The following is a 26,954-nucleotide window of genomic DNA, read 5'->3' as shown; positions in this document are numbered from 1 at the left end:
TCTCTCTCTCTCTTTCGTTGCATCTCCCTCTCTCTCTTTCGTTGCATCTCTCTCTCTCTCTTTCGTTGCATCTCTCTCTCTCTCTCTCTTTCGTTGCATCTCTCTCTCTCTTTCGTTGCATCTCTCTCTCTCTTTCGTTGCATCTCTCTCTCTCTTTCGTTGCATCTCTCTCTCTCTTTCGTTGCATCTCTCTCTCTCTTTCGTTGCATCTCTCTCTCTTTCTTTGCATCTCTCTCTCTCTCTTTCGTTGCATCTCTCTCTCTTTCGTTGCATCTCTCTCTCTCTCTTTCGTTGCATCTCTCTCTCTCTCTTTCGTTGCATCTCTCTCTCTCTCTTTCGTTGCATCTCTCTCTCTCTCTCTTTCGTTGCATCTCTCTCTCTCCTCTTTCGTTGCATCTCTCTCTCTCTTTCGTTGCATCTCTCTCTCTTTCGTTGCATCTCTCTCTCTTTCGTTGCATCTCTCTCTCTCTTTCGTTGCATCTCTCTCTCTCTCTTTCGTTGCATCTCTCTCTCTCAATTTCATTGCATCTCTCTCTCTCTCTCTTTCGTTGCATCTCTCTCTCCTCTTTCGTTGCATCTCTCTCTCTTTCGTTGCATCTCTCGCTCTTTCGTTGCATCTCTCTCTCTTTTTCGTTGCATCTCTCTCTTTTTCGTTGCATCTCTCTCTCTTTCGTTGCATCTCTCTCTCTCTCTCTTTCGTTGCATCTCTCTCTCTCTCTTTCGTTGCATCTCTCTCCTCTTTCGTTGCATCTCTCTCTCTTTCGTTGCATCTCTCTCTCTCTTTCGTTGCATCTCTCTCTCTCTCTCTCTTTCGTTGCATCTCTCTCTCTTTCTTTGCATCTCTCTCTCTCTCTTTCGTTGCATCTCTATCTCTCTTTCGTTGCATCTGTCTCTCTCTCTTTCGTTGCATCTCTCTCTCTCTTTCGTTGCATCTCCCTCTCTCTCTTTCGTTGCATCTCTCTCTCTCTCTCTCTTTCGTTGCATCTCTCTCTCTTTCGTTGCATCTCTCTCTCTTTCTGTTGCATCTCTCTCTCTCTTTCGTTGCATCTCTCTCTCTCTTTCGTTGCATCTCTCTCTCTTTCTTTGCATCTCTCTCTCTCTCTTTCGTTGCATCTCTATCTCTCTTTCGTTGCATCTGTCTCTCTCTCTTTCGTTGCATCTCTCTCTCTCTTTCGTTGCATCTCTCTCTCTCTCTTTCGTTGCATCTCTCTCTCTCTCTTTCGTTGCATCTCTCTCTCTCTTTCGTTGCATCTCTCTCTCTCTCTTTCGTTGCATCTCTCTCTCTCTTTCGTTGCATCTCTCTCTCTCTCTTTCGTTGCATCTCTCTCTCTCTCTTTCGTTGCATCTCTATCTCTCTTTCGTTGCATCTCTCGCTCTCTTTCGTTGCATCTCTCGCTCTCTTTCGTTGCATCTCTAGCTCTCTTTCGTTGCATCTCTAGCTCTCTTTCGTTGCATCTCTCTCTCTCTTTCGTTGCATCTCTCTCTCTCTTTCGTTGCATCTCTCTCTCTCTTTCGTTGCATCTCTCTCTCTCTTTCGTTGCATCTCTCTCTCTCTTTCGTTGCATCTCTCTCTCTCTCTTTCGTTGCATCTCTCTCTCTCTTTTCGTTGCATCTCTCTCTCTCTTTCTTTCATTGCATCTCTCGCTCTCTCTCTCTCTTTCTTTCATTGCATCTCTCGCTCTCTCTCTCTCTTTCGTTGCATCTCTCTCTCTCTTTCGTTGCATCTCTCTCTCTCTCTCTTTCGTTGCATCTCTCTCTCTCTCTTTCGTTGCATCTCTCTCTCTCTTTCTTTCATTGCATCTCTCGCTCTCTCTCTCTCTTTCTTTCATTGCATCTCTCGCTCTCTCTCTCTCTTTCGTTGCATCTCTCTCTCTCTCTTTCGTTGCATCTCTCTCTCTCTTTCTTTCATTGCATCTCTCGCTCTCTCTCTCTCTTTCTTTCATTGCATCTCTCGCTCTCTCTCTCTCTTTCTTTCATTGCATCTCTCGCTCTCTCTCTCTCTTTCGATGCATGTCTCGCTCTCTCTCTCTCTTTCGTTGCATCTCTCTCTCTCTCTCTCTCTCTTTCGTTGCATCTCTCTCTCTCTCTTTCGTTGCATCTCTATCTCTCTTTCGTTGCATCTCTCTCTCTCTTTTGTTGCATCTCTCTCTCTCTTTCATTGCATCTCTCTCTCTCTCTTTCATTGCATCTCTCTATCTCTCTTTCGTTGCATCTCTCTCTCTCTTTCGTTGCATCTCTCTCTCTCTTTCGTTGCATCTCTCTCTCTTTCGTTGCATCTCTCGCTCTCTTTCGTTGCATCTCTCGCTCTCTTTCGTTGCATCTCTCTCTCTCTTTCGTTGCATCTCTCTCTCTCTTTCGTTGCATCTCTCTCTCTCTTTCGTTGCATCTCTCTCTCTCTTTCGTTGCATCTCTCTCTCTCTTTCGTTGCATCTCTCTCTCTCTTTCGTTGCATCTCTCTCTCTCTTTTTCGTTGCATCTCTCTCTCTCTTTCGTTGCATCTCTCTCTCTCTCTCTTTCGTTGCATCTCTCTCTCTCTCTTTCGTTGCATCTCTCTCTCTCTTTCTTTCATTGCATCTCTCGCTCTCTCTCTCGATGCATGTCTCGCTCTCTCTCTCTCTTTCGTTGCATCTCTCTCTCTCTCTCTCTCTTTCGTTGCATCTCTCTCTCTCTCTCTCTCTCTTTCGTTGCATCTCTCTCCTCTTTCGTTGCATCTCTCTCTCTTTCGTTGCATCTCTCTCTCTCTTTCGTTGCATCTTTCTCTCTCTTTCGTTGCATCTCTCTCTCTCTTTCGTTGCATCTCTCTCTCTCTCTTTCGTTGCATCTCTCTCTCTCTCTTTCGTTGCATCTCTCTCTCTCTCTTTCGTTGCATCTCTCTCTCTCTCTTTCGTTGCATCTCTCTCTCTCTTTCGTTGCATCTCTCTCTCTCTTTCGTTGCATCTCTCTCTCTCTTTCGATGCATCTCTCTCTCTCTCTTTCGATGCATCTCTCTCTCTCTCTCTTTTGATGCATCTCTCTCTCTTTCGATGCATCTCTCTCTCTCTCTCTTTCGATGCATCTCTCTCTCTCTCTCTCTCTCTCAAATTGAAATTCAAGCTGCTTTATTGGCATGAAAACCATTGTGTCAATATTTCCAAAGCAACAATGTATACAATATACATTGTAATAAAATTATAAATGATAACAAATAATAATATAAAATGGTAGTAAATAATAATACAAAATTAAATACAAAAATAATAACAATAAAATGGTAACAGTCAACAGTAGAAATTTAATAAATATAAAAATCTAATTATCGAAAATGAACCTATAACTAACTTATAACTAAATAACGGTCATCTTCACCATTATATCAGTACTACAACTACCATCATCATTACTACTACTACTACCACCACCATCATTAAACTGCTATCATTACCATCACCCTACTACCCATACCACTACTATATTTGGAATGATAAACAACCATAATAATAGAAATAACAATAGTAGCAATAACAATAATAGTAATAACAATAATAGTAATAACAATAATAGTAATAATAAGTAGGTTACTATTTACTATGCAGTTGTTATTATTCAGTGTCCCTCAGGCTATGGCAGGCAAATACATATTTGGCTGCAAGAGGAGCCATTGCTCCTTCGCCCATGAGTATTTTTAGTTTTTACTCTGGGTTTAATAAGTGAAAAATTTGGAATAAATGTAGTCATTTCTGTGAATAATGAATCTCTTGGTGAGGAATATTTATCACAGTAAAGGAGAAAGTGCATCTCTGTTTCTACCTCCCCTGTCGTGCAGTGACCACATACACGCTCCTCTTTGGGTAGCCATGTCTTTTTATGTCTGCCGGTTTCTATTGCCAATCGGTGGTCACTCAGCCTGTACTTGGTAAGGATCTGTCTCTGCTTCGTATCTTTGACACAGTAGAGATAATCAGCCAATTCATATTCTCTGTTTAGGGTCAGATAGCAATTTAGTCGGCTTTGGGATTTTGTTTCGTTTTTCCAATGTTGTAAATATGAGTCCTTTGATTGATTCCTGATTTTGTTTATTGGATTTTTTTTTTTTTGAAGCAGTGCTGGTGTCAGCTTGGTTGGCTAGGCCCAACACCAGCTGACTGAGAGGGCTCGTTTCTGGGCTCAGCTCTTGGGTTTGAAGTGCTTTAAATTGCAGACTTCAATTTGGACTTGAATTTAGATGCAGCCAAAACTTTAATGATATTTTCTGTATTTTCATTACCACTGGAAAGCGTCCCAATTCTGCCCTACATGCATTAGTTGTTGTATTTCTCTGGACTTGTAGAATTTTCCGAAAGAATTCTGCATGTAGGGCTTCAATGGGATGTTTGTGCCACATTTTAAAGTCCAGTTTATTGAGTGGACCAATTATGGTGTTGTTCAGGGTGAATTTATATTTGTGTTTCTGACATCTGTTTTTTTATTGTGAAAATCGTGATTTTTGTTTTTTGGAAATTTACTGTCAGGGCCCAATTATGGCAATATTGCTCTAGAATATTAATGTTCTGTTGAAGACCTTCTTTGGTTGGTGATAGAAGTACCAAGTCATCAGCATATAGCAGATATTTCACCTCTGTGTCAAATAGTGTGAGTCCTGGGGCTGGAGAATGGTCCAACATGTCTGCTAATTCATTGATATAAATGTTGAAAAGATTTGGACTCAAACTGCAGCCTCGTCTCACACCTCGACATTGTGAAAAGAAATCTGTTCTTTGGTTTTTGATTTTTATTGCACACTTCTTTTCTGTGTACATACATTTTATTAAGTCATACACCTTACCACCAAGCCCACTTTGGAGACTTTTGTAGAATAGCCCTTCGTGCCAAATAGAATCAAATGCTTTTTTAAAGTCAATAAAGCAAGCAAAGATTTTGCCCTCTTTTTTTGGTGGACGTGTTTATTAATTAGTGTGTGTAAGGTGTATATATGGTCAGTAGTGCAATGGTTGGGGAGAAAGCCAATTTGACATTTACTTATTACATTTTTTTCTTGAAGAAAGGTTTGAATTCTTGAATTCAAAATGCTACAGAAAACCTTTCCCAAGTTACTGTTTACGCAAATTCCCCTGTAATTATTGGGGTCTGATTTGTCTCCACTTTTGTGGATAGGGGAGTGGAGCCCCTGGTTCCAGACATCAGGGAAGCAGCCAGAAGTTAAAACCATGTTGAACAATTTAAGCACAGCATTTTGCAACTCAGGTGTGCTGTTTTTCAGCATTTCATTTCTGATGTTGTCTAGACCACAAGCCTTCTTTGATTTAATAGATTTTAGCTTTTAATTTAGTTCCTGTTGGGTTATTGGGTAATCTAATGGATTTTGGTTGTTTTTAATGACTGATTTAAGGATGTTCAATTTTTCTTTAATTTCTAATTGGTTCTGTTGTAAGTCTTTTTGTGGGATGTTTTTGTATAGATTATCAAAATAAGTTTTCCAAATTCCTACATCTTGTATGACTAATTCTTGTGGCTTAAATTGTTCCACATGTCCCAGAACTGATTTTGGTCAATTGCGTTTTCAATTTCATCAAGTGTCTTGTTGGTATAATTCAATTTCTTGCATTTCAGTGTTTGTTTATACTGTTTCAGAGTATTCATATCGTAGCTCTGGGTTGTTTTGCTGCTTATGTTTTTCATTTGACATTTGTCTTAGGTGTTTTCTAATTGTTTTACATTCATTATCAAACCATTTTTCGGAAACATTTTGTTTTTTGTTTCTGATGTTGCATTTCTTTGATTTTCTCAAATTTGCTTTCGATGCTGTTTTTTGAACAATGCAGTTGATGTTTTGAGCCGAATTGACACCATCTTTATTGTTTTGGTATTGTGAGTTATTGAAAAACTGTATAGAGTTCATCATTTCATTTGAGTTCAATGTTTCAATGAATCTCTGCACTGTTTGGAGCCCATCTGTACGATTGGTTTATGTTGTATAGTTTATTGGGCTGTTTTTTTTTAATGAATATTGCCGGTTAATTTCTTCAGAAACACGTTGATCTGACTGTGATCTGACAATGGGGTCTGTGGTCTGACAGTGAATGCACTAATGGAGGAGGGGTCAATGTCAGTGATGGCATAATCGACTACACTTGTCTCAAGAGCTGAGCAGTAAGTAAACTGACCTAAAGAGTCCCCTCTGATTCTACCATTAAGCATGTACAGGCCTAAGGCCCGACAGAGATGCACTAACTCCTTCCCATTTTTGTTCAGTATTTGGTCAGGACTGTTTATATTATTTATAATAGGGCTACTGTACAAGGAGGGGTGTCCAAATATGTGGTGGTTACCTCTCGCATCAGTGTAGTCAGGCTCAGAACCTGTTCTTGCATTGAAATCTCCACAAAGAAGCACTTTACCCTCTGCCTGAAATGTAATGATTTCTGTATGGAGATTGTCAAAAAACTGATCATCATAATATGATGAATCTGAAGGAGAAGCATAAGCTGCACATATGTACACATCATTGTCACAATAGATTGTACCTTTGTTAAGTTTTAGCCAAATGTGACTGGTACCTTTTTTAATTTCATTCAGTGCTAAGTCCTGCTTATGCCAAATGATGATTCCACCTGAGTCTTGGTGGTAGTAAACTTGGTAGTAAACTTTCTCTATAACCTGAGGGACACTGAGTATCTATGTCTGAGCTTGACAGTTAATGATCTCATTTATAATAAGTGATATTCACTGGTTTGAGTAAAGTACATTGAAAATAATTCTCTCTCACACACACACACACACACACACACACACACACACACACACACACACACACACACAACTTCCTAGTTTCAATACTCTTACTTTCTAGGCCTGTTGCTTCCTTGGTTACATCTCCCTTCATCCCCCTCTCTCTCATCTCCCCCTCTACCTCTCTCTCCTCCCCCCATTCTCTCCCTGTCTCTCTCTAGTGTTGAGGAACCTGACAGTCTGAGTGTCTGTGTTAGAGCCCCAGCCAGAGACAGAGCCCTCTGAGCGACTGGAAGGAAGATCAAGGGTCATACTGTCAAAACATTCCCAGAGTGCACTGCACCTCCCCTGCCGTCCCAACCCCCACACACACTGCTTCCTTGAACCTACCACACTCCTAGAGAGAAATCTCTACTTTTATGTTTACTTTGACAATGTAAGTGCTTTAACTTTCCACATCAATACAGTTTATTGAAGAATGTAAATCATGTGTATTACAGAAACTTTAAATATGTTACACATTGTGTTGATCACTCTAAACTAAATATGAACTTTAGTGATCTTACATTGACCCATTACAGTTGTCTCCAGTATCTGTGATAAGCTTTATCATGTTTACATTGAGACTCCTCTCTCTCTCTCCCTGTCCTCTCCTCATTACTACAATACTCCCTCATTCTGACTTTTCTTGTTCTCTTTTGTTGCATCTCTCTTGCTCTCAATTTAATCAAAATGTAGACATTACATTACACTCAGAAAAGTTCCAAAAGAATAAAAACTTTACAAATGTCATATGATGTGCAAATAGTTCAAATACAAAAGGGAAAATAAATAAACATAAATATGGGTTATTTACAATGGTGTTTGTTCTTTGCTGGTTGCCCATTCTTGTGGCAACAGGTCACAAATCTTGCTGCTGTGATGACACACTGTGGTATTTCACCCAATAGATATGGGAGTTTATCAAAATTGGGTTTGTATTCTGAGGGAAATATGTGTCTCTAATATGTTCATACATCTGGCAGGAGGTTTGGAAGTGCAGCTCAGTTTCCACCTCATTTTGTGGGCAATGTGCACACAGCCTGTCTTCTCTTGAGAGCCATGTCTCAATAGCAAGGCTATGCTCACTGAGTCTGTACATAGTCAAAGCTTTCCTTAAGTTTGGGTCAGTCACAGTGGTCAGGTATTCTGCCACTGTGTACTCTCTGTTTAGGGCCAAATAGCATTCTAGTTTGCTCAGTTTTTTTGTTAATTCTTTCCAATATGTCAAGTAATTATATATTTTTTCTCATGATTTGGTTGGGTCTAAATGTGTTGCTGTCCTGGGGCTCTGTGGAGTCTGTTTGTGTTCGTGATCAGAGCCCCAGAACCACCTTGCTTAGCTTCTTTGTGTCAGGGGGGCAGTATTGAGTAGCTTGGATAAAAAGGTGCCCAGAGTAAACTGCCTGCTACTCTGTCCTAAAAGCTAGAATATGCATATTATTAGTATATTTGGATAGAAAACACTCCGCAGTTTCTAAAACTGTTTGAATGATGTCTGTAAGTATAACAGAACTCATATGGCAGGCAAAAACCTGAGAAAAAATCCAACCAGGAAGTGGGAAATCTGAGGTTTGTAGTGTTTCAACTCTTTGCCTATCCAAGATACAGTGGAAATGGGGTCATATTGCACTTCCTAAGGCTTCCACTAGATGTCAACAGTCTTTAGAACCTTGTTTGATGCTTCTACTATAAAGGAGGGGGGAATGAGAGGGGATTGAGTCAGAGGTCTGGCAGAGTGCCACGAGCTGGTCACGCGCATTCACATGAGAGGTAGCTTGCGTTCCATTGCATTTCTGAAGACAAAGGAATTCTCCGGTTGGAACATTATTGAAGATTTATGATAAAAACATCCTAAAGATTGATTCTATACTTAGTTTGACATGTTTCTACAAACTGTAAAATGACTTTTCGTCTGAACTTTCGCCTGAACCTGCCAGCGCGTCGTCAGTTTGGATTGTGTACTAAACGCATGAACAAAAGGAGGTGTTTGGACATAAATGGACTTCATCGAACAACTCAAACATTTATTGTGGAACTGGGATTCCTGGGAGTGCATTCTGATGAAGATCACCAAAGGTAAGTTCATATTTATAATGCTATTTCTGACTTTGTTGACTCCACAACATGGCGGATATCTCTTTGGCTTGTTTGGGCTCTGAGCGCTGTACTCAGATTATTGCATGGTGTGCTTTTTCTGTATTTAAAAAAAAACATCTAACACAGCGGTTGCATTAAGGAGAAGTTTATCTAAAGTTCAATGCATAACACATGTATTTTCATCAACATTTATAATGAGTATTTCTGTAAATTGATGTGGCTCTCTGCAAAATCAACGGATGTTTTGGAACGAGCCAATGTAAACTGAGATTTCTGGATATAAATATGAACTTTATCGAACAAAACATACATGTATTGTGTAACAAGAAGTCCTATGAGTGTCATCTGGTGAAGATCATCAAAGGTTATTGATTAATTTTCTCTATTTATGCTTTTTGTGACTCATCTATTTGGCTGGAAAAATGGCTGTGTTTTTCTGTGGCCATGTACTGACCTAACATAAGCGTTTGGTGTGCTTTCGTCGTAAAGCCTTTTTGAAATCTGACACGTTGGCTGGATTCACAACAAGTGTAGCTTTAATTTGGTGTATTGCATGTGGGATTTTATGAAAGTTACATTTTTATAGTAATTTATTGAATTTATTTGAATCCCACATATCCCAGAGAGGTTAGGGGACTCTTTTCCAGGTTCATCTCTCAGTAGGTGATGGCTTTGTTATGGAAGGTTTGGGAATCGCTTCCTTTAGATAGTTGTAGAACTGAATGGCTCTTTTCTGGATTTTGATAATTAGCGGTTATCGGCCTAATTCTGCTCTGTATACATTATTTGGTGTTTTACATTGTACACGGAGCATATTTTTGCAGAATTCTGCATGCAGTCTCAATTTGGTGTTTGTCCCATTTTGTGAATTCTTGGTTGGTGAGCGGACCCCAGACCTCACAATCATAAAGGGCAATGGGATCTACAAATTATTATCAATGTATATTTAGCCAGATCCTAATTGGTATGTCGAATTGTATGTTCCTTTTGATGGCATAGAAGGCCCTTCTTGCCTTGTCTCTCAGCTCGTTCACAGCTTTGTGGAAGTCACCTGTGGCGTTGATGTTTAGTTCAAGGTATGTATAGTTTTTTGTGTGCTTTAGGACTCTGTCTTTGTCGCTCTCTCAATTCAATTCAATTTACGGGGCTTTATTGGCATGGGGAACATATGTTTACATTGCCAAAGCAAGTGAAATAGATAATAAACAAAAGTGAAATAAACAAACATTTTTTTACATGAAACATTACACTCACAAAAGTTCCAAAAGAATAAAGACATTTCACATGTCATAATATGTCTATTGTGAAGGGCTCCCGAGTGGAGCAGCGGTCTAAGGCACTGCGTCTCAGTGTAAGAGGCGTCACTACAGTCCCTGGTTCAAATCCAGGCTGAATCACATCCGTCCGTGATTGGTAGTCAGGGGGGCGCCGGGGTAGGCCGTCATTGTAAATAAGAATTTGTTCTTAACTGACTTTCCTAGTATACAGTGTTGTAATTATGTGCAATAGTTAAAGTACAAAAGGGAAAATAAATATGGGTTGTATTTACAATGGTGTTTCTCTTTCTCTCAATTAAATGTCAATTTCTCTCTCTCCTCCCCCCATCCTGTCTCTCTCTAGTGTTGAGGAACCTGTGAGTGTCTGTGCTTGAGCCCCAGCCAGAGACAGAGCCCTCTGAGCGACTTAAAGGAAGATCAAGGGTCATACTGTCAAAAACAATCCCAGAGTGCATTGTACCTCCCCCGCCACCCCAACCGCTTCCCTGAACCTACCACACTTAGAGAGAGATGTCTAAATTGTATGTTAAGATTAATAAATTAAGATCACTTTGTTGGTTAATTGCTCACAAGGTCCAACCGAAATTTGACTTCCGATTTTAAAACCCTCCGAAAGTCACACACACATACTGGGCACCAGGGGAGCTGTTATTTTTGAGGGGTTAAGTGTCTTGCTCAAGGGTACAACAGCAGGCAATGGCACCTAGGATTTTGCTCTGGCTTTCCTCAGCGAAAAAGTGTATTGAATTGAGAGAGAGAGAGAGAGAGAGAGAGAGACAGAGAGAGAGAGAGAGAGAGAGAGACAGAGAGAGAGAGAGAGAGAGAGAGAGACAGAGAGAGAGAGAGAGACAGAGAGACAGAGAGAGAGACAGAGACAGAGAGAGAGACAGAGAGAGAGAGAGAGAGAGAGAGAGAGAGAGAGAGAGAGAGAGAGAGAGAGAGAGAGAGAGAGAGAGAGAGAGAGAGAGAGAGACAGAGAGAGAGAGAGAGAGAGAGACAGAGAGAGAGAGAGAAAAGGGGAAATTATAGTTGATGGCAATCTGTTTTGAATTCAAACTACTTCTTATGCACTCCACTATACTTGTTGCGGGGCACAGCTAGGAAACAGAGGAAGAATACATTGCATATGAATCCTAAATCTATATTAAAACCCTGACTCACAGACACACACACATACACACACACACACATCAATACTCTGTTGTTCCACTGAGTAGCAGAAAGCACCCTACTGAGTGAACCTATGGGCCGTCAAAAGTAGTGCATTATGTAGGGTATAGGGTTCCATTTGGGACGCAATCAATATAGGTTGCCTCCTGACCTCTCTGTCTGGATATCCTACAGACACACAATAGGAGCCTTAATCACCACAAAACATTCCCATCTGTAGATGTGTGTGTGTGTACGTGTGTGTGTACGTGTGTGTGTGTGTGTACGTGTGTGTGTCACAGCTAGGGCCTTCTCCAATGGTGCCCATTCACCCCCAATACAAAGCCTTCAGTGTCAGTCACTGCTCCCTGACACCCACCACAGTACCAGGGCTGCTTCACTGTCTGTCTGTCTTTCTGTCTGAGAGAGAGATCACTGCCATTCATTCAGATGTGGTTAGGAGTCACTGTGAGGAGAGCAGAGAGATAAACCACTGCTCATCTCTCTGAAGGTCTGATTTCTGCAGTCATCTGACTGGTTTTATTTTTAGAGAGTAAGTGTGTAGTAAATGTGTAGTAAGCATGTAGTAAGCATGTAGCAAGCGTGTAGTAAGCATGTAGTAAGCGTGTAGTAAGCGTGTAGTAAGCATGTAGTAAGCATGTAGCAAGCGTGTAGCAAGCATGTAGTAAGCATGTAGTAAGCGTGTAGTAAGCATGTAGTAAGCATGTAGTAAGCATGTAGCAAGCGTGTAGTAAGCATGTAGTAAGCATGTAGTAAGCGTGTAGTAAGCATGTAGTAAGCATGTAGTAAGCATGTAGTAAGTGTGTAGTAAGCATGTAGTAAGCATGCAGTGTGTAGTACGTGTGTAGCAAGCATGTAGCAAGCATGTAGTAAGTGTGTAGTAACCGTGTAGTAAGCATGTAGTACGTGTGTAGTAAGCATATAGTAAGCATGTAGTAAGCGTGTAGTAAGCGTGTATTAAGCATGTAGTAAGCATGTAGTAAGCGTGTTGCCAATTTAATCTTCAATATGTTGTGTGATCAAGAAGTCAAGAGGTTATACATTAAGACATCAAGGCATTAAAGAGATAGTTCATCCCAAATAAAAGTTGCTCTACAGTAAATCAACATCAATTTAAAGAGGTGCTATCAGTGACCTGCTCCTACTGACAGGACATCAGGTTGCTTTTATCACCTGACCCCTGACCTTCAACCTTGCTTTTCTCTGGTATGCTAAGCCTATACATTAACATGCCACGGCCAAGTCCAGAAAAACATCTGATGTTGTCTAGTCTTCCATCAGAGATCAATGATGTGGACTTGAAAAAGCCAATCATAAATACATATTTGACAATATATACAGTATATTTGGCTGTCAGTATGCTGAGCCTGCATGAACGCTCCATAACGTGGTCTAAAGGATGTAGTCTAAATCTGTTACATGAGACTTCAGCTTCACTGTGGTCTAAAAAGTTCTATTCCTATGTTAAGTGTCCTATTAGTGAAAGGTATATTGTTTGCCTATGAATGTAGAATACTGTAACAAGATCCCCTGTTGATAACTTCATATTAGCCTATTATTAAATGGTAGGTTATTGAGAACACATTCTACTTAAAAAAACACAAACAATATCAAATTCCTCTCCTTTGAGAAAACACAAGCAACAGAGAAATAGGTCTGTCTGAGGTATGTGAACCAGAGAGAGAGAGAGAGAGAGAGAGAGAGAGAGAGAGAGAAAGAGACGAGAGAGAGAGAGAGAGAGAGAGAAAGAACGAGAGAGAGAAAGAACGAGAGAGAGAGAGAGAGAGAGAACGAGAGAGAGAGAACGAGAGAGAGAGAACGAGAGAGAGAGAGAGAGAGAGAGAGAGAGAGACAGAGAGAGACAGACAGAGAGAGACAGACAGACAGAGTGAAAAAAGAGCGAGAATTAGATATTGTGTATAAAGTCTCGTTATAAGACACACTAAGAGAAAAGCTTGTTCCTTTCATCAGCTGATTACATAAGGATATAAGAGGAGGTACTGACCCACCTCTACCCTACTGTTTATTCCCCTGTGTTAACTCCTGCCCTCTCCACTCTTCTGTTACTATAGGCTTAGGCTTGCAAACCGAATGGCACCCTATTCCCTATGGGCCCTGGTTAAAAGTAGGGCACTATATGGGGAATAAGGTACCCTTTGGGACACATCCTAGTATAACGACTGAGAGCGGGCTTGGGATTGACTACAGTACAGTATATGAAAGTTTATATCCAAATAAAAGTTAATGGAAAAATTATTATCTTGGGTTAATACATAATTTCCTTTAAACATCATCAGGATGTCTTTTGGGAGAATACATTGCAGAACAGATTGAAAGGGATATATAGCCTCTCCTCTCTCCACTACGGAGAGACTCCAGATACATGCCATGGCTTGGGGCTGACGTGAGCGTGAAAACTAAATCAGAGCACAGAGTGAGTGAAAAGTTAAGTTTGACTATTTTCAGAGAACCAAACATAATTCACAATATGGTTAAGAAAGAGGAGATACGATGTAAGGAATCGCGGAAAGACTGATTGAGATAGAGCCAGACTGTTAAGCAGCGACGAGTTTACCTGCCATTGTCCCCGTTTGATGACATAAGAGCCCCCTGCCACAGACAGAAGTGGGTCAGGAGTCATGGTTACAACAACAGGAAGTGGACAGACTGACTTTTGTCTTAGCAAAACCCAGAACAACACTGGGAGGCACATGCATGCATGCACATGGACACACAGACACAGACAGAGGAAGAGTGGGATTCCTGTGCAGAGCCCAAACCAGCAGGAGGGAGGCAGGAAACCTGACTTTTATCATTCTTTTAACTTTGATTTCCTTTAGGACGAAGTTGCTCTCACTGTGTGTGTTTTCTCGCTCTATCTCCCCTCAGGGTGTGTCCAAAATGGCACACAAGTCCCTATACAGTGGCCCGTTGTCACGCCCTGGCCTTAGTATTCTTTGTTTTATTTATTATTTTAGTTAGGTCAGGGTGTGACATGGGGAGTGTATGTGTTTTTGTAGTGTCTAGGGTGGTTGTAAGGTTTAGGGGGTTTATTAGAGTAGTTGGGTTTATGTTTAGTATAGGTATCTAGCTGTGTCTATGGTTGTGTGTAGTTGTCTAGGGAAGTCTATGGTTGCCTGAATGGGTTCTCAATTAGAGACAGCTGGTTATTGTTGTCTCTGATTGGGAGCCATATTTAAGGTAACCATAGGCTTTAGCTGTTTGTGGGGTATTGTCTATGTCGATGTTCTATGTTGCTTGTAGGCACTAGTTCATGTTTAGCTTCACGTTCGTCTGTTTTGTTATTTTGTAAAGTGGTTTCGTTATTTTGTAAAGTGGTTTCGTTTGGTGTTCGTTCTCTTCAAATAAAAGGAAGATGACTTACTTTCCACGCGCTGCATGTTGGTCCTCACTCTCTACTATAGACGATCGTGACACCCGTAGGGGTCTGGTCGAAAGTAGCGCACTACAGATGTAGGATCTTAACTTGATCACTCTTTTGCTGCTGAGAATATTCTAAAATGTTTTAAAAGGGTATGTTTTAAAAAGGCTTCCAAAGTTTGTTATTTCAACCTTAACATTTCAGTCTTGATTTGCCCTAAAAAAAAATGTTAACCCTACAAAAATGTACATTAATTATAATCCACATAATAAATCAAATTTCCTGTTGCTGCAGGATCATTTTCAGCTGTAGCAAATTGGCTCAAATTAAGATCCTACATCTGTATATAGGGAATAGGTGGGACAATGTTACACCCCATCCCCTGCCTGATACAAAGAAACTCTATATGGCTTCACACCACCAGAATCAAACATCTCAAACTGCCACAGAAAATATGACCGTAAGTCTGTCTTCATCTCTCGCTACAGTATTGTTGAGGAAGGCAGATTCAATGTTTCCCTACTGTCCATATCAAAACGTCTGTCCATATCAAAACGTCTGTCCATATCAAAACGTCTGTCCATATCAAAACGTCTGTTCATATCAAAACGTCTGCCCATAGCAAAACTTCTATCCAGAGACATAGACATAGACATAGACAGACAGACAGACAGACAGATTAAACAAGAGAGAGAGAGATAATGAGATGTTGTGAAAGAGGGATGGCCTGCTAAGCTCACTAAACAGCTGGCAGGAATACAAGGGAATGTAAACACATGATTATATTTAAGTACAGGTCAGTGAATCAGAGGAGAGGAGTGTCTAAAAGGAGAACATTGTCTGCGTCCCGAATGACTCTCTATATAGTGCACTACTTTTGACCGGTGCCCATAGGTCTGGTCAAAAGTAGTGCACTATGTATGGGATATGGTGCCATTTGGGATGCAACCATTATAGTTCCCAGCGTGAAAACATATAGTACAGTATGCAACTAGGATACAATCCTACAGGAACATCACCCGCAGAGACCTGGAGGGGGGTTGCAGTGAGATTAGTAGGCCTGCAGCCTCTAGTAAAGATGAGGTCAAGCGTATTGCCTGCCTTGTGAGTTGGAGGGGATTGGGAAAGGGTGAGGTTAAAAGGAGGCAAGGAGGGGAAAGAGAGAGTTGGAAAGAAATGAATCGAATGCAGACGTCGGGAGGTTGAAGTCGCAAAGAACGATATAGCTACATCCCCTTGTGTGTTCCTCTATTGCCCATACATCATAATCATAGGGGCCTGTGTTTTGCGCAATCATGGTGGCATAAGAGAATTACACCAAACATTAAAGCAATTGTCTGAGGATGAAATCTCAGGTTGGAGCGAAGAAAGAGACGGACGCAACACTGTTACATTGATGCATTGATGCCGGATCACTGGTTGGTGCGGAGATACATGTGTGAAATGGCTAGCTAGTTAGCGGTGTGCACTAGTAGCATTTCAATTGGTGACGACACCCGCTCTGAGACCTTGAATTTGTTCTTTCCCTTGCTTTGCAATGACCGCAACTTTTGCGATAGGCAACAATGCTTTGTGGGAGGCAGTTGTTGATGTGTTCAGAGAGTCTCTGGTTCGAGCCCAGATTGGGGTGAGGAGAGGGACAGAAGCAATACTGTTACACACACAACATCAAATCTCCAGAATGAACCAGCACTGTGTTGATATATGAGGTTATGGTAATAGCTAAAGGCGCTGAGCTGGATTGAAACTACAGCCCAGGTTCAATTGAGACCGTTATGACTGAAACCACACACACACACACGAATGCACGCTCACACACATGCATGTGCACACGCGCACCTACACGTGCCACACACGTGCTGATATGCACACGTTAGGAAAATGGGTGTGACCGGACTAATTGTTTCGCACCGATTATGTCACAACACAGTAAAACACAAATTGCACACATATAATGTGTATTTGATGATGTCACCTCTTCCATCCAGCCAATACAACAGAAAACAGAATCATTAAAACAAAACTGCTTACACAATCACCACGGTAAGAGTTTTTGGACAGAGCTTTTGCTCCTTTGTCGAATGGCAGAAAACTGTAATTGAAGCATTTTACAATTCAACGGCCACGTTTTTCTAGTTAAGTTTACGCAACCACAAGGAAGGAGTTCACCACTGTGCACAAACTACTCTGCCAGTAGTGACAGCATTGGAGTCTTTAAAAGGTTCATCACCAGAAGAAAAACAAAACATTTTTATAGTTACACATTAAAGACAATTTAAACAGCCATTTGCCTTCTGGTGTGCCAAGGATCACTTCACAGTGGTATACACCCACACTCACACATACCCACACACTCACACACACGGTAACATGAGCAGTCAGCAGAACCCTATGACAAATGTCTATCATCATCACTCCCATAACAGACAGAACAAAGACATCTGAGGTGTGCGTGCATGTGTGAGTTCAGGTCAAACCTATGGTCAACATCAAGGGTGTGAGTTCAGGTCAAACCTATGGTCAACATCAAGGGTGTGAGTTCAGGTCAAACCTATGGTCAACATCAAGGGTGTGAGTTCAGGTCAAACCTATGGTCAACATCAAGGGTGTGAGTTCAGGTCAAACCTATGGTCAACATCAAGGGTGTGAGTTCAGGTCAAACCTATGGTCAACATCAAGGGTGTGAGTTCAGGTCAAACCTATGGTCAACATCAAGGGTGTGAGTTCAGGTCAAACCTATGGTCAACATCAAGGGTGTGAGTTCAGGTCAAACCTATGGTCAACATCAAGGGTGTGAGTTCAGGTCAAACCTATGGTCAACATCAAGGGTGTGAGTTCAGGTCAAACCTATGGTCAACATCAAGGGTGTGAGTTCAGGTCAAACCTATGGTCAACATCAAGGGTGTGAGTTCAGGTCAAACCTATGGTCAACATCAAGGGTGTGAGGAATAGCACGTAATGCTCAATGTGGTAACACACCACATTAGGTTGAACAGATACCATGACGTTTGGAGACGTCTTCACCTGCATGATAGATACTTGGTCTTGAGAGGGTCAACTTCATTAGAAAAAGTTACACAGATACCATGTAGGCTACTATTGTTGTGAGTAATGGGGCTCTTAATAAACTAAACCAAACCAAGAAACTAGGCCTGTTTCTATCTATCTAGCTCTGACTAGGATGAGAGCCGACCAGTGAGTCAGATATCAGAGAACGAACAAGGCCAAGACGACCATCTGAGTCAGTGTTGATCAAAAAACACATGAAGCTCATTGATCCGACAAACAGAGCTCTTTTTATCCAGCAGGGATAATATGCCTTTTGTTCAAATAGTGATTATGGAACTGGAATGTGTGTATATATAGCTTCCGCTGTTGCTGTTTCCAGTGTTAGGGAAGCTACTCTGAAAATATAGTCTACCAAGCCACCAATTACTTCACATTAGAAGAAGTTAAGCTACATTAAAAAAAAGCTATCCTTAATAAAATACAGTGGTGGAGAAAGTACCCAATTGTCCTATTTCAGTAAAAGTAAAGATACCTTAAAAGAAAGGGACTCAAGTAAAAGTCAACCAGTAAAATACTACTTGAGTAAAAGTCTAGAAGTATTTGGTTTTAAATATACTTAAGTATCAAAAGTAAATGTAATTGCTAAAATGTACTTAAGTGTAAAAAGTAAAAGTATAAATAATTTCAAATTCCTTATATTAAGCAAACCAGACAGCACCATTTTTTTATTGTATAATTTTTTTTACGGATAGCCAGGGGCAAGCTCCAACACTCAGACATCCTTTACAAACAAAGCATTTGTGTTTAGTGAGGCAGTAGGGATGACCATGGATGTTCTCTTTGATACTGTAAGTGTGTGAATTCAACCATTTTCCTGTCCTGCTAAGCATTCAAAATGTAACAAGTACTTTTGGGTTTCAGGGAAAATGTATGGAGTATAAAGTACATTATTTTCTTTGAGAATGTAGTAAAGTTAAAGTAAAAGTAAAAAAGTAAAAAATATAAATAGTAAGGTACAGATACCCTCAAAAAATGACTTAAGTAGTACTTTAAAGTATTTATACTTTAGTACTTTACACCACTGCAACTAATCATTTCCTGAACTGACTGGATTCGAATGGAATTAACCCCAAACCCTGACACTAACTGACCTCAAATACTATAAATGTGATGTCAACCATTTCACAGTTTACAGTAGCACTGCATTGCCCATATTTCCAAAATCTTTGCCCTCTCTGTCCAGACGAGATAGATTCTAGAGTGCTGGTCATGAGAAGAGAATGCTGGGTGTAGGAGTGGGCTGATGTCAGTGTGTAGAGCAGGGCAGCTTGAGGTCATTGGCCAGGAGAGGGGAGAAGGGGATAGGGGGAAGAGGGGAGATGGACACTGGATGAGGGAGTGACTCAGTGACCCCCCCTCCCCACACACATCAAATTACAGCAAATATTCCATGTGTTAATCCCTGTACAGGGGGAAACATGGCAAGTGGACGTCAATCAATGGATAATTTTCATTAGGGAAACATCAGAGGCGGACCTCGCGATTGAGGCCACCAAACAAATCATGAACGAAAGTGGAAGACATTTTGGCTGTGCGCCAGGGGGGCAGCCAGGCCGCCAGGCCCCAATGAACAGGACATTCTAGTCAGAACTGGGGGAGCGACCTCGTTCTCCAAATAAAAGCCTGTTTACATAACACCTCGGTCGCCCTATGATGGCAGGCAGACAGGAAGAGAGGAGAGGAGAGAGAAGAGGAGAGGAGAGAGGAGAGCAGAGAGCTCCCAGAGGACCAGTCCTATGACACTGCCACCAGCGTTTCCTCTTTAGTCATACCAGAGAAGGATACAAGGACAGAGAGGAGAGGAATATCCTTGTAGTACCACTGCATACTAACCCCTCCAGCTCCTCAGTAACTACGGAGGACTGATGGAGAATGAGGGGGGAGAGGAAGAAAAAAGCCCCCTGGAAGTGACTACAACACTGTACCTAGGAGGATAGAGGGAGGGAAGCGTTAACATCACAGACTAAGCTGGAAAGAACTGGGGACTATTACACGGGGGGGTAGAAGAGTATTGGGAGATGGAGAGTACACTGTAAAAAAAACATGTTGTTTTTACGGTAACTTACTGGCAGCCAGTTACCTGTAAGTTACTATAAAAATAAGTACAGTCTGTTACCTTAATTTCCATAGAAACTTTGGTTTAACAGAACATTACTGTAAAGCATCACAAACCCAGCAAATGGAGGCCTGTGAAGTCCTGCACCTTAGGGACGTCCGCTTGAAGAACATCACACTCATTCAGACCTGGGTCAAATATATACAGTACGTCTGTCCAATACTTTCAAAAACTTGAGCTATGGTTGATTCATAAACATATCATTCAATTTAGTTCATCAAATTATGATTTAGTTCACTTGGTACAATGGAACCAATGGAGTAGTCCTCAAAGTTCAAACGACATTCTACATAAAGCACTCCTCAAATACTTTCAAATACTTGAGCTGCGCTTGATCTAGTTTCCAAGCTAAATCAAGCTCAAATCATTTCTAATACTTGGCCTGTACTTGATGTAGTTCACCTAGTACAATGGAATCAACGGAATAGTGCACAAAGTGCAAACTCCAAGCTACTGTAAATCAAGCACCCCTCAAATAATTTCAAGTATTGGACATATGCATTGTATCTGGCCCAGGTCTGCACTCATTTGGAGTGTCTTCCATGTATGTCATGTATGTGATGCAGGTGTGGGTGAAACACGCTGGAGATCTGGTGTTTTCTGTGTATCCGTTTTGCAGTTTAACGAACAGTTGGGGAGCCCCGACAAATTCGCTGTGATTTGAGTTACGCCGACGCGTACGTGCGTGCGCGCACACACGCATGCACACACACACATTTCAGTTATGCCCATGAAGTCTAGACTGGTTTCGTAGCGGTATATTTTCGAGAGGGTTAGGTGGTAATAACATTTCCACTGACTCTCTAAACTACACTGTAAATGCTGCCCTGCAACTGACCGGTTCAATGGTTTAAATACACAGTGATTACTATCAAGCACGGATTTACAACATGAACACAATACAAAGACAGGATTAGTGTTGACTCTGTCAGGTCTTAACCAGCAAGCTCTACAAAATACACACACATGATAAACAGAGAGAGACAGAGAAAGAGCAAGAGAGAGAGAGAGAGAAGAGAATATCTGGCATCACCATAGGCTTATCTAACAACTTCTCCACAACAGAATTCTGAGAAAAACTGTCATTGTCCCTGTTTCGAAATCAGATATTTCATTTTCAAACATAAACTCAGACCATGAAGTTTGCTTTTACAAGGCAAAAGAGACAGAACGTTCCTCAAAGTGCCTGTATGTGAAAACCACAATAGTCATTTTGTGCTTCATAATCTCTCCGAATGCTGTTTCAGTTGTGCTATTGTGACATTTTACAGCATGGCAGTGCACATAATACAGCGTGATGTCAATAATGCAATGCTTGCAACATATCGATGTGCATTGATTCTACTGTGTTTTAAGGTGCATCTACACATTTATCATTACTAGAAGTAGGCAATCCTAATATGTGATTGTTTTGGTTACTACAAAACATAATGTGATGTCTCCCATACATACATCATCCAATCAATAGGTGGGTAGATCCACAATTCTAGAATAAGTCTACCAGTCAAATTGCCAATGTGAGAGGTTCCAAAGCATATTCTACTCATTCTATTTATATGTCTAGATGTGTACCATCAGTACCATAGAGTCCTGTAACGATTCTGTTAAGCAGAAGAGAGCTCAGCTTGGACCCCATTGGTCACACTCTGGTACCCATGGAACCTCCCAGCTGGCACTTGATGCTGATTCGCCATGGTTACGTCCATTTGCCTCACAGAAAGAAATGTATGTATCCTACTGTGTTTGTTTAAAACAAATGAAATTTCCTGGCTAATGATAAAATTAAATCTACTGATGATGAAAATGTGATTCGTATATCGCTGGTTCCATATTCTTAGAGTGAAGTTTCCTCTAGGTACAGATCTAGGATCAACTTCCACTCCCCCAATCCTAACGTTAACCATTAGTGGAGAAAATCTTAAACCAACCAAAGATCAGCAACTAGGGTCAACTTCATCCTATTACTCCTCTCTCATAGTGACGTTCGGTAGTCCGTCTGTCTGCCCAATTAACACACTCATGACCACAGAGGACAGAGACTTGTCTGTCTGACAACTAGGTCAGGGCACAGCCACACAGATGCCACTGCCACACAGCCATTGGCCAATTTCAAAAGGACATAATTGGCTGGAAATATGATCACATGACTCAGACGCCATTTTGGCTCTCGATGGCAGCCAGTAGCATTTTGGAATCGAAAGACAGTGAACCAATAGAATTAGAGGTAGAACAAAAAAAACATGAATGGATAGATGGATGGATAGATGGATGAATGAATGAATGGATGGATGAACGAACAAATAAACAAACAAACAAATTAAAAAAAACAACACATAAAAGAATAAGGACTGTCTCAGCATGTGTCCTACCTGGGGGCAGTCTTTGATGTAGTGGCCCTTGTTGAAGCAGAGGTGGCACAGGTAGTTGGGCGGGGGTCTCTTACTTGGCTTGCGGGACTCTGAGGAGAGGGAAAGGTCGGAGAAGTGGTCTGTCAGGGTGTTGAGTCCATCAACGATGTTGTTGAGTGAGCCGTATGGCGAGACATTCTTATACACGCTGTTATTCAACGCCTGGAACAGGGAGAGATGAGAAAACACAGTTGGAATATTACCCAGGGTAAAAACACAGTTGGAATATTACCCAGGGTAAAAACACAGTTGGAATATTACCCAGGGTAAAAACACAGTTGGAATATTACCCAGGGTAAAAACACAGTTGGAATATTACCCAGGGTAAAAACACAGTTGGAATATTACCCAGGGTAAAAACACAGTTGGAATATTACCCAGGGTAAAAACACAGTTGGAATATTACCCAGGGTAAAAACACAGTTGGAATATTACCCAGGGTAAAAACACAGTTGGAATATTACCCAGGGTAAAAACACAGTTGGAATATTACCCAGGGTAAAAACACAGTTGGAATATTACCCAGGGTAAAAACATGGCAAAAACATGTCTTTCTTGTGGAAACTTAGTTCACAGGTTGAAGTGCCGTCTGCTCTTCTTACTGTCTGCTGAAGGAATTTGAAAGAATTGTAACTCCCTCATTGCTTTTGTGGCAGAGCGCCGAAAAGCACCTGCAACTCTCCTCTATCATGCTTACAGACTAGTTCGATAAATCATACCACTAATGAAACAATAACACATACAAAAACTGCTATAGATTATTTTGCGTTTGCTATGCTGTTGAGTTTAATCACCAATTTCCGTTGACTGTCCTACGCCCTTCGTCTTTTCTCTTACGCAGAAAAAAAAGATCTTCGATCATTTCTCTCATTAAATTCAGCACATCTGGCGCTCGGCCCAGCTGTAACTTATGAACTGGAAAAGTACTGGGGATGTCGAGAGGGAGACAGAGAAAGAGACAGAGAGACAGAGAAAGAGACAGAGAAAGAGACAGAGAGACAGAGAAAGAGACAGAGAGACAGAGAAAGAGACAGAGAGACAGAGAAAGAGAGAGACAGAGAAAGAGAGAGACAGAGAAAGAGAGAAAGAGAGAGGCATGTTCATAGCCTGGTCCCAGATCTGTTTGTGCTGTCTTATGTGACAATGACTATATAGGAGTTGGCAAGACACCACAAACAGATCTGGGACCAGGCTATTATGGTCGCAGTCTCACACAGGCCTGTGAAACAACAGCATCAGTGTAAATACATGGTGATCTGTTTGAAGTATTACGGCCATGGGGATGGTTTGTAGCTCATTCTGAGAAGTCGTGCCAGTCAGTGTTGCGTGAGATTGGTACGATCCAGTGTGTCTGCTAAATGCACTCTGAATGTAAATGTTCCATGAGCAAAGTGAAGGAGAAGGACAGAATTACTTTTTAAAACCATTTTCATTCACTATTTCCTCTATTTGAAATACAATCAACGAATCAGATATGTTGGTTCAAACTCTGGTTGTGGGGAGGGCCAGGGGTTTTCCCTGAATGTGACATGACCCCAGTAATAGGGCCCAACGTTTTTCTCAAGAAAAACTCCTGGTCCTAGTTACGATGTACACTGTATAGCCCTAACAGTCCACAAAACTGAGACATGGCAGAAATCCAAGCTATAGGCTAACAATGTCAGAGTAATGGAAAGTTACTGTAGTCTCTGTGAATGATATCTCTCCTTGGGATACAGCCATGCTTAGGGAACGTATGTTATTGTTGATGTCTAATGTTGCATAGCGCTGAAATCTTACACTTGGCAACACAGAGTGTAGTAGAGGACGGTCGAAGCCTTTACCTAACCAACCCTGGAGGCAGCTCAACTCTAAACAGCTCCAGCGTGTGTGTGTGTGTGTGTGTGTGTGTGTGTGTGTGTGTGTGTGTGTGTGTGTGTGTGTGTGTGTGTGTGTGTGTGTGTGTGTGTGTACGTGTTCATTTACTAGATTCTACCCTGGATAAATCAAATATACGCTTTCTTTCCGTTTTCCATGGCTTTCCATCTGTCATTAATTTGATCCACTGGGCCAAACCCTTCTATACAGTAGAGCTGGGACGATAAACCAAAAATGATCCACACCGACCATACGATCACTTATCGCAGGCATTTTGCTGATATCGTTCATTACGATATGTAGCCTGTACTAGAGAAATGTGTTTGAAATGAAATAAGTTTGCTAATATGGGTGAATGTTAATGGGGATAATTGATTTCTACAACAACCAAACTAGGAGTAGTAGTTTAAAGGATAATAAAACAAAACTCTGCTCCCCATTAATGTTATAAACTTTCCACTTTTCGTTATCGCATCAATTCAGGCAATTTATCACAATATGGATTTTTGCCCATATCGCCCAGCTCTACTATAGACTTAGAATACTATAGATAGTGTACATTTTATATACAGCTTTCTGTGCCTAGGGCTGTTGCGCTGACTGTATTACCGCCACACCGGCCTTCACAAGTCATGAAGGCAGTCAAATTCCACACGTTTAGTCTCGGTAACTAGGCTTCTCCAAGCTCAGATGCTGCTGCTGGTCATTAGTAGCCACCAAACTTGCTAACTGCCGGGTACTCAGCACTCTATTGTCCTTCTAATCAAACACTTCCTGAGAGCCCATGAGCTCATGTTGCGCAACATTTCTATAGGTTATGTAATTGCGGGAGAAAACAGAGTGACGGCTGCTAATAAAAAGAGGAGGATCCCATCAGCTTTCTGTAGGCTAGGCCTACTATATTTATTTCTCAACTTTCCTAATGTTAAGCACATTGCTTCTCTTTACAACAAGAGTATAGCCTTCCTGGCTGGCATGAAAATAAACCACAGGAAAAAGCGTCTTCCATTCGCTATTTTTAAGCAATAAGGCCCGAGGGGGTGTGGTAAGGGCTGTTCTGATTTCCCGACGCAACGTGGAGTGCCTGGATACAGCCCTAAGCCGTGGTATATTGGCTATATATCACAAACCCCCGAGGTGCCTTATTGCTATTATAAACTGGTTATCCGCGTATACGGTCTGATATACCACGGCTGTCAGCCAATCAGCATTCAGGGCTCGAACCACCCAGTTAATAGTGCATAGATGACATGTATTGTTTCCCGCTGCCCCTGTTTCGATACAGGTGCATGATAATGATCCATTCTAAATTAAAACAAATGTCACACATACATTATTTAGAATATGTAAAGAAAATATTAAATCAAGGATAGTCTGATGGGTGACAATATTAGCATATCACTTGTGAATTACATATTATCAATGATGAATGATGCCCAGCACTTGTTCGAATCACAGTCGCACACCTCATGTAGCCTAGCCCATAGCCCTAAATGTTTTAATAAGGTTTGTATCACAACTAAAGTGGCCAAATAACTTCTTAAAATTAAGCACATTACAAGGGTTGTAGAGCCTAACTGGCAGACATAAGCAGTATGTGAGATTCAAGTTTGGGGAAGATCATTTTCACCCTAAAAATGCACCTTTATAATAAAAGCATTACATGCATAATTTCATTTGCGGTCACTTTTGATATTGGTGTTTCTGCTAATGGAACATTTGCGTTTATAGCCTACTTGTAACGGCAGTCTATTTCGTCCTCCTCGTCGGACGAGGAGAGGCGAGAAGGATCGGAGGACCAATGTACAGCGTGGTAAGTTTCCATGATTTAATAACATGAAAACAATATACAATTACAAAATAACAAAACAAACTAACCGTCACAGTCCCGTGTGGTACAAACACTGACACAGGAAACAACCACCCACAAAATCCCAACACAAAACAAGCCACCTATATATGATTCTCAATCAGGGATAACGATTGACAGCTGCCTCTGATTGAGAACCATATTAGGCTGAACACAGAAACAGACAAACTAGACACACAACATCGAATGCCCACCCAGCTCACGTCCTGACCAACACTAAAACAAGCAAAACACATAAGCACTATGGTCAGGACGTGACACTACTACCATGTGTGCATTGCTGCGCTTATAATGTGAAGAAATAGCCTAATAGTTTATCACATTTCAATCTAAACATTCTGATCTGTTGCATCAGCCACATTGTGTAAAAAAGTTTTTTTGATGCTAGTGGTTGTATTTATTTGGGATCTATAGCATCCCACAACTGTCCCAGACTATGTTTGGAATATTTATTTCTCGCACAGAATAGAATAGGTCGACTTTTGTACTATGTGGGATAGTAGATTGACATAGGATGGTGATTTTGCTGTTCGCGAGGCATACTCATCTTGTTGGCTGATGAAAAGTAGACAAATGTGGGCAGTTCTTCTAACATCTGCAATATGTGCCTTAGAATTGGATAAGGACGCGCGCAGTTGCATCCCCGATGTGTCTGTCTTCACTTGTTGCCTGTGAGAAAGAACCAATCACGTGACGGAGAGCCGTGTGAGTGAGAGCCTTGTGAGCAGCACACTCAGGGAGAGGGCACAACGCAGCACTCCGGGCCAAAAATGATTTGTTTAGGGTGCATTACGGCCACAAAGCGGATGCGGCTGTGAAATTTGAGACATTATCAAGTTGTGAATGAGAGACTATTGCAGTGTGAACAGCCTGCGCAAAAAACAAAGCATAGCTCATACCTTTCAAGCGACTTTTTTCAAATCATCATTAGAGTCTCATCATGCAGCATTACAATGTATTA

At 41.2% G+C, this 26,954-nt stretch overlaps 1 protein-coding gene across 1 annotated transcript in view; it reads right to left on the bottom strand.

The window, feature by feature from the left end:
* Positions 1-26,954, bottom strand: part of LOC139562560 (zinc finger CCHC domain-containing protein 24-like) — a 76,442-nt gene that overhangs the window by 38,688 nt on the left and 10,800 nt on the right. The window contains exon 2 of the mRNA XM_071380329.1: positions 22,228-22,428. Within this exon, the coding sequence (XP_071236430.1) occupies positions 22,228-22,428 (201 nt within the window). The remainder of the gene's footprint in view (positions 1-22,227; positions 22,429-26,954) is intronic.

Source organism: Salvelinus alpinus, chromosome 32 (genome assembly GCF_045679555.1).
Source record: "Salvelinus alpinus chromosome 32, SLU_Salpinus.1, whole genome shotgun sequence".
Taxonomy (NCBI): Eukaryota; Metazoa; Chordata; class Actinopteri; order Salmoniformes; family Salmonidae; genus Salvelinus; species Salvelinus alpinus.
This window is presented reverse-complemented; position numbering and strand designations above follow the sequence as displayed.